The following is a 7,032-nucleotide window of genomic DNA, read 5'->3' as shown; positions in this document are numbered from 1 at the left end:
AAAACTCGCGTTTGAATCGTCTGTGGCAAATTCTTTAAATATAAAAAACTTACTTACAGTCTGTGAGTCAGAACAGCCGGCATTGTAGTCTACTCTCCCAGGAAACAGTCCTCGTCCTCCGTAAAATGTGTTGCACACATCTGAATATTTGGTTTGAACTGTTCTGGAACAGTGTTGTAAATACAACTTAACCACTGATTTCTAGTTGTGTCCTCTTTTGGAAGGCCAAACAAAGTAGTTTTGCTTTCACAACGAAACGCACAGCGTCTCCATGACATGGCAACAGCGGCAGCAACAATACTACAGCGAGAATCAAAGTTACACCTTCTTTCTTTGCGTAAACATTTGAGCGGCATTATGCAAATCTTCCCACACAGTGAAGTAGACATGTGGGGGCGTGTTTAAACGAGGCGTTTTAGTAGGGCGTGGACGAGTCCCAACTTTTATAAAGAATATCTCTTTGGGTTTGAGACTTTAGTCTTTGCAACTTTAGGGATCTTATCTATTCACGAACAGCTTCAGAGAAAAGAAAACTTGAAATCGCATCATATGACCCCTTTAAGAGAACACAATACAATGTAATCAATGCTAAAGTTAAATCTATTCATTTTTCTGTTGCAGAGTCTTTGGAATCCGCAGGACATCACTCATTACCCCATGTCATTTTTAAAAGAAAAAAATAAAATAATTACAACAGTAATATTTAGCTCTTTTGAAAATTATGCAAAACAAAGCAGCTAAAATCATCTTGAATGGACCTTAAGCCTTACTAACCTGCAGGGGGCGCCAAGACACTACAAGACAAATTTTTTACAAGTAGTTTATACATGAGGTTGATTAGAGGGAACAATGTAACTAAGCAATGTATGCTGTTGTAGTCAAATCTGGTACAAATGAATCAACCTCATAAGAATTAGTATGGTGCTCTTTTTAAGTTCTTATAATGTTACATTCCAATGATATTTGCTCATCTTTTCTTTTGTTTATAATGTAGAGAAGGGAGTGGAGGTTTCTGTTCAATTTTATTACAGTAAGCAGCTGCCTTTTATCAGAGTAGAATCATAATATTGTACTGCAGAACGAAGTCATGCAAATCTGACACTTTAAAAAAAAAAACCTTTACAAACAAGAATCAATATGCAGTGAACGAATTACAGCTATCACAGGCTTTATTTGAAATGTTGGAACATTTAAATGTGAATTTTCATTAAAAGAATTTAAAGAGCAAGCATATCTTAATCTCTTATCTCCAGCTCAGAGGACTGTAATAACTGTAACATCAGTGAATAATGCCATTATTATAATCATGGGTCCAAGTCTAAACACATCTACTGTCATAACACTGTCATAATTGTCACTTGTGCACAGCTTTAACAATATGATGCACTAGATTGTCAGTGGAAAATCACCCTTGATGCTGTTATTTATTACATTCCCATTTTCTGGGTTTATGTGAAACAGTATCACATCTATTGGTTATTATATCATTTTATTTATTTATTAACAAATCTCAAGCACATCTGACCAGAATTTCCTAATCAATAAAAACACTGATAGTTTGTTAAAATTATTTATCTGACATCTACTTAATGCAAGAAGTGAAGAAGAGAAACATTTATTTTCAAACCACAAATGTGTAATAAAAAAAACAAAAAAAACAATTGCACTCATTTGCATTAAAAAAAGGAGTTTTACTCCTTAAAGTACATTCAGCATTTAATCGCAGCTTTTGGTCTAATCTGGCAGAATGAGTCATGACATCTCCACAGAAGTCACTGCGTTCAGATCTTGAGCTCCTCAAACAGCTGATTCTTCAGGTCAATCTTACTCTTCCCAAGAATCTCCATACTTGTTCTTGTTAACTGGAGGGGGAAGGAAGAAACTGGTTTACAGATTAAAACATAAAAGGACATTGAAATTATAGAATACTTATTAACTAGACCAATATTCATACAAATGCAAAATTAAGTCAAGCTTCAACACTCATGTCAGTTGAAGTGTCAACTATGTGTGTATTTGCCATCATCTACATCAGTGGTTCAAAACTGGACTTGCTTCAGGACCTTGATGTTACATTGGACATCAGTTGGCAACCCAACACAGTACTGTTTCTGAACTGATTCATGGATACTTTCTCATTTATATGTTAAATATTCAACAAGATAAACAACATCTAAATTTATTGGCTTTTATAATCATTATAAATCTCACAAATCATTACATGTATAGACCTATTAAAATTGGAGGGAAATCAATTAATAAAGCTCACCTTCCTTTTTAGCTACTGGCACCACTGTTTGTGGTTTCAGCACTGTTTCAGCTTTCTGTGTGAGAGTGACCTCATAGTTCTCTCTATTCTTGCTACGCAGTTCCTCATACAACACTGGCTTCTTTTTGGGCACGTCCTCATCTGGGTAGAGTGGAGCTTTGGGACAAACTACTGGTTAAACATCTACCAATCAGATGACAAATCCTTATTCAATGACAAATGTCCTTTCTCTTCACCAACTGTAATCAAATTTATATAGGTCTATACAATTATACATGTTGTTGTGTGCTAGGGTGGCAGTACCTTGAGAAGAAATATCATCCCTGATGTTAACGGGACCAGAATCACTGAATCCAGAACTAAAAGGAGTGGGGTCGTATGATTGGGAGGGTCTGCTGTAGGTATAGTCACTGGTGTAACTGCTGTAGCTCTCAGGCATAGAACTGCCTTCTGTCGAAGGTTGGGACGCAGACTCAGAACCAGACTGTTGAGATTCTGATGGGTTTGGATCCTCAAACTCTGACTGGTTTAGCCTTAAAAAAAAAAAAATGTAATCACTGTGTAAGATACTTGTCAAAGTGAATTACTTCAAATATATTAATGTATATTTATGTGAAAAGAAACAAATAAAAACATCAGCAAACCGCTCACCCACACGACGCCATACACGCTGTCTGCCATCTGCCCTGTACAGTGAAAACCGGGATTCATCCGTGATAAAACTGCTAATTTTAGAGTGGCCTTTTATTGTGGCCAGCCTAAGGCACACCTGTGCAATAATCATGCTGTCTAATCAGCATCTTGATATGCCACACCTGTGAGGTGGATGGATTATCTCGGCAAAGGAGAAGTGCTCACTAACACCGATTTTTTCTCTCGAACAATATTTGAGAGAAATAGGCTTTTTGTGTACATAGAAAAAGTCTTAGATCTTTGAGTTCAGCTCATGAAAAATGGGGGCAAAAACAAAAGTGTTGCGTTTATAATTTTGTTCAGTGTATAAAACAATATAGAAATTCAAATATATTAAAAAAAATTCTGTGTGCACTTGGTCTTACCCTGAAGGCATGTGATGCAGACGTCCCTGTCGTAGTGCCTCTCCTAGTGGGGAGTTCTCCAACTTCCTAAACTTTTCTTCACAGACCCTCATGTAAGACATTTTCCCACTAACGTATCCAAGCATGCCAGCAACTGCATAAAAATCACAAACATTCCAAGGTACTTTGAATAGCCCTCACCATATATCCTTGGTTTTAGTTGTCTTTTATAAAATTAGAGCTGTCTGTTGTTCTTGATACTTACACGCAACTTTGGGAAGAGAGCCAAATCGGGGCGATGGAGTAAGGATTCCTAGGGATAAACAATAACAACATAAGATTTAGCATTTTTGAAAAACCCTTTATGTTTAACCTCCAAAATCCAAACCCATAAAACTTGTTCATATTCAGAACTCAAATGAAGAGCATGTACAGTTGAGTTTTCGGTTTACCATATTTGATGTGCTCTATGTATGTGCACTGATAAATGTTTATATGTGAACAAAAGCCTAAATTATATCTGTTCATCATACAAAATGATTGCGTCTCCTTAGAATACTTAGATTAAACCACTCTATTCATATAGATTTCTTTTACAATCTCTTCATGAACATTCTGAAGCATTAAAATTTTGGTGGAATGGACTTTCAATGGAGGGACAGAAATCTCTCAGGTTTCATTAAAAATATATTTCAGAGATGAATTAAAGTCATATGGGTTTGGATCAACAAAAATGATTGAGAATTTTCGGTAACACTTTAGGATAGGGACCAATTCTCACTATTAACTACTTGCTTATTAGCATGCCTATTATTAACATATTGGCTGTTTATTAGTACTTATAAAGCACATATTCTGCATGACTATATTCTACATCCCTAATTACCTTACTAACTATTAAAAAGCAGCAAATTGGGAGTTTATTGATGCAAAAGTTGTAGTTAATGGTTTGTTAATAGTGAGATTTGGACCTTAAAGTAAAGTGTGACCGAATTTTCATTTTTGGTTGAACTACCCCTTCTCCATGACTTCTCTATAACTTTTATAGTCATTTGTAATTGCTGGGTATTGATTTCTAAAGTAATTTTCCTTTCCAGAGCTCTGCGTATATCTAGAAAAGATGTGTTCACTAAATACTTAAGATTTTATTCTTTTTAATGACTTTTCCAGTTCTTAAAATTCCCTGATAATTCTAGGTTTTCCCATGACAATGGGAAACATGAGTAAAAACTTAAAATACAGGAGTGAACGTACCTCTTGATACCATTACCTGAGTGGCTGCGATTGCAATGGCAGAAAAAGGCAAGGCTGCAAAAAAACAAAAGAGAGCAAACATGTTCAGAAGTCTCTTTCACAAGTACTTTCTCATCAGAATCAAGCAAAGACAAAGCATCTTGAGACTGTACCTTGCAAAGTAAATTTGGGGAGAAAATATGTAGGGCAGAATGACAGTCAAGTGCCAATAAATCATGACAGGTTTCATCATAAATGTAGAGCACTAACGTTACTCACATCTGTACCAGAAGCTTTCTGAATTGCACTCTCTGAAGACACGCCTCTCTTCTTCATTGGGAATATACGAGGCATTAAAAGGACCCTGAGAAGACAAAACTATACGTGAGGAAAGTTTCTGAAAGTTCCCTATCAGCGAACTATTTATCCTGCAAACAGAAAACCGCATACACACTTTGCTTTTGAAGCACTTCTGCATGAGACAGAGCAGTATGTGGTTTATAAACACTGTCAGGTGAATTTACTGCCTACCTTACTAGATCCATGTGGGACTTGAGCAGTCGGAGTGAATCCAGACGAAGCTTGCGACATGACTAATTCAAGAAGCACAGCGCGATTACACAAACAATAATGTTTTTGCAGTAGCCATGGGATTACGCGGATTACTGGTCAACAAGTCCAGGGACACACTTCATTACACGACCTCCAGTCGACTCTTATTAGCAAACAACACTAACCCGGAAGTGCAGGAGTTAAGTCGGAAGCACCGATGAAAAGTCTCAAAATATGTGGAAATTTGTCTTTTAAGCAGGGGTGCACAAAAGTTTTTCTGTCTGGTTCTCATGAGTGCACCTGGAGATTTGGTTTGGTACTCACACAGCACATAATGTGACTCATTAAATATAACTATAAAAATAAAATCATTATTAATAGTGATAATAGTAGTATTGCATTTATTTATTTTGTATTTTAATAAAATAATAAACAAAATAATCAGTGTGATAATACTATTATATTAAAAAAATAAATTGAGTATTAAATAAAAAATACGGTTATTTTATAGTACACTTAAAAATACAATGCTAATATTAACCTTTTTTTTAATGAATTTTCATCATTTTCAAACCTAAAATCAGCAAGCTTTTATTTTGGCGGGTTGCCGGCATATATACTGGGCATATGCGCTGCCGAGTGAAGCGCGTCAGATCTCTGAAATATCAGTTTTGCATTTTGCTCTGAAACCGGCAGCCTAGATTAATGTTTTCAGTTTGACAGTTAGTCGATCTAAAACAGTGATTGTACATTAACAGCTGTCAACAATGCACAATACGCAAATGAGCGGCCTTAACATATTTACATATCGCATTTTTATGCGCATCACTGCTTATAAGTATTTTTTTATTTTTTTGCTCAATGATCATTTGATGGAGTTTTTGTTTTTGTAAATTCAACACGGAAAATACAAAATATACCAATTGTAATTTCCGTACACATGAAATAAATTAAACATTTTATAACCACAAAAAAAGAAGAAAAAGTCATAAAATTTAAACGTACGATTTCATGACGTTTAATTTGTAACGCATACAAAGTAAATGATAACAAAATAAAACATCAGTTCATACATGCTAATTATTCTTATGAATAAAAGAGAGGAAAAAACAGAAGAAAGTCTCAATTTTAAAGCGTTCAGGCAAACATGAAAACATACATGTAAATCAATGTATATGATACTTTATGCATTAACCCATTACAGCACTTAATAACATTTCTAAGCTTGTCTTATACCTAGAATAAATGCTAATTGTGTAGTCTGAACTGAGAAAGCAACTAGACTAGATCAGAATTGAGCAGATGTTTGTGAAATGATTTGGAGAAGTTCAGAGAAATCAATATGAGTATTAATAACTTTTAGTGTTTTGTCAATAGCCATTTAATTGCCTCATCTATCGACCGACCTCACAACGAAAAACTAAACCTCATATACAACGAACAGTTAAAGGGGTCTGATATAAAAGTATTGATTTTTCCAGTCAATGTACTTACGCAGTGTACGAACGTGTATTTTGACAAACCGAAGGAATTATCACGGACGGAATCAGAGGCTCTGCACGGAATCATGTCCTTTCAGCCAATCCAGTAACAGTGTGTGTTGATTGATGGCTCAATCAGCCAATAGAATGGCCCATTTGTTTGGCGTGTGAATACAGTGCATTTATCGCAGCGAGCGCAGGGCGGGGCTTAGCTCCGCAATCTTGACACCGCGACTCCCCTATCAGAAGAGCGGATTGTCAAAGCCGTTAGCCAGCGCTGCTCCAATCTGTTGGACAGGGAGGTGGGTACGTTGTCATTCGTCGAGTTTTTAGGTGTTTTGCGAAAAAAGACCGAGAAGATTAGCTATAAGATCGAACGTTAGAGGTCAACGGATGTGAAATGTTGTTTTTGTAAAGCTCGAGTCGTTCTTGTCATTTTTGGAGAGAAGAACCATCAGGT

At 36.0% G+C, this 7,032-nt stretch overlaps 2 protein-coding genes across 2 annotated transcripts in view; one reads left to right on the top strand and one right to left on the bottom strand.

Annotated features, from left to right (window-relative positions):
* ociad2 (OCIA domain containing 2) overlaps positions 1-1,569 on the top strand; it is a 5,717-nt gene extending 4,148 nt beyond the window's left edge. Inside the window, exon 7 of the mRNA XM_016525434.1 lies at positions 622-1,569. The gene's annotated coding sequence lies outside the window, so the exon portion shown is untranslated. The remainder of the gene's footprint in view (positions 1-621) is intronic.
* A 149-nt stretch (positions 1,570-1,718) lies between these two features.
* ociad1 (OCIA domain containing 1) lies at positions 1,719-5,338 on the bottom strand. Its single transcript, XM_016525433.1, has 8 exons — positions 5,071-5,338; positions 4,819-4,903; positions 4,561-4,614; positions 3,572-3,619; positions 3,328-3,460; positions 2,573-2,802; positions 2,270-2,425; positions 1,719-1,862 (listed from the first exon to the last, which is right to left on the bottom strand). The coding sequence occupies exons 1-8, from the start codon at positions 5,128-5,130 to the stop codon at positions 1,825-1,827; spliced, it is 804 nt and encodes a 267-aa protein (XP_016380919.1). The 5' UTR covers positions 5,131-5,338; the 3' UTR covers positions 1,719-1,824.
* Between the last annotated feature and the right edge of the window lie 1,694 nt (positions 5,339-7,032).

The sequence above is a fragment of the Sinocyclocheilus rhinocerous genome, unplaced genomic scaffold, assembly GCF_001515625.1.
Source record: "Sinocyclocheilus rhinocerous isolate Xijiao unplaced genomic scaffold, SAMN03320098_v1.1 scaffold453, whole genome shotgun sequence".
Classification (NCBI taxonomy): Eukaryota; Metazoa; Chordata; class Actinopteri; order Cypriniformes; family Cyprinidae; genus Sinocyclocheilus; species Sinocyclocheilus rhinocerous.
The sequence above is the reverse complement of the archived record's forward strand: the minus strand, read 5'-3'. Positions and strand labels throughout refer to the sequence as shown.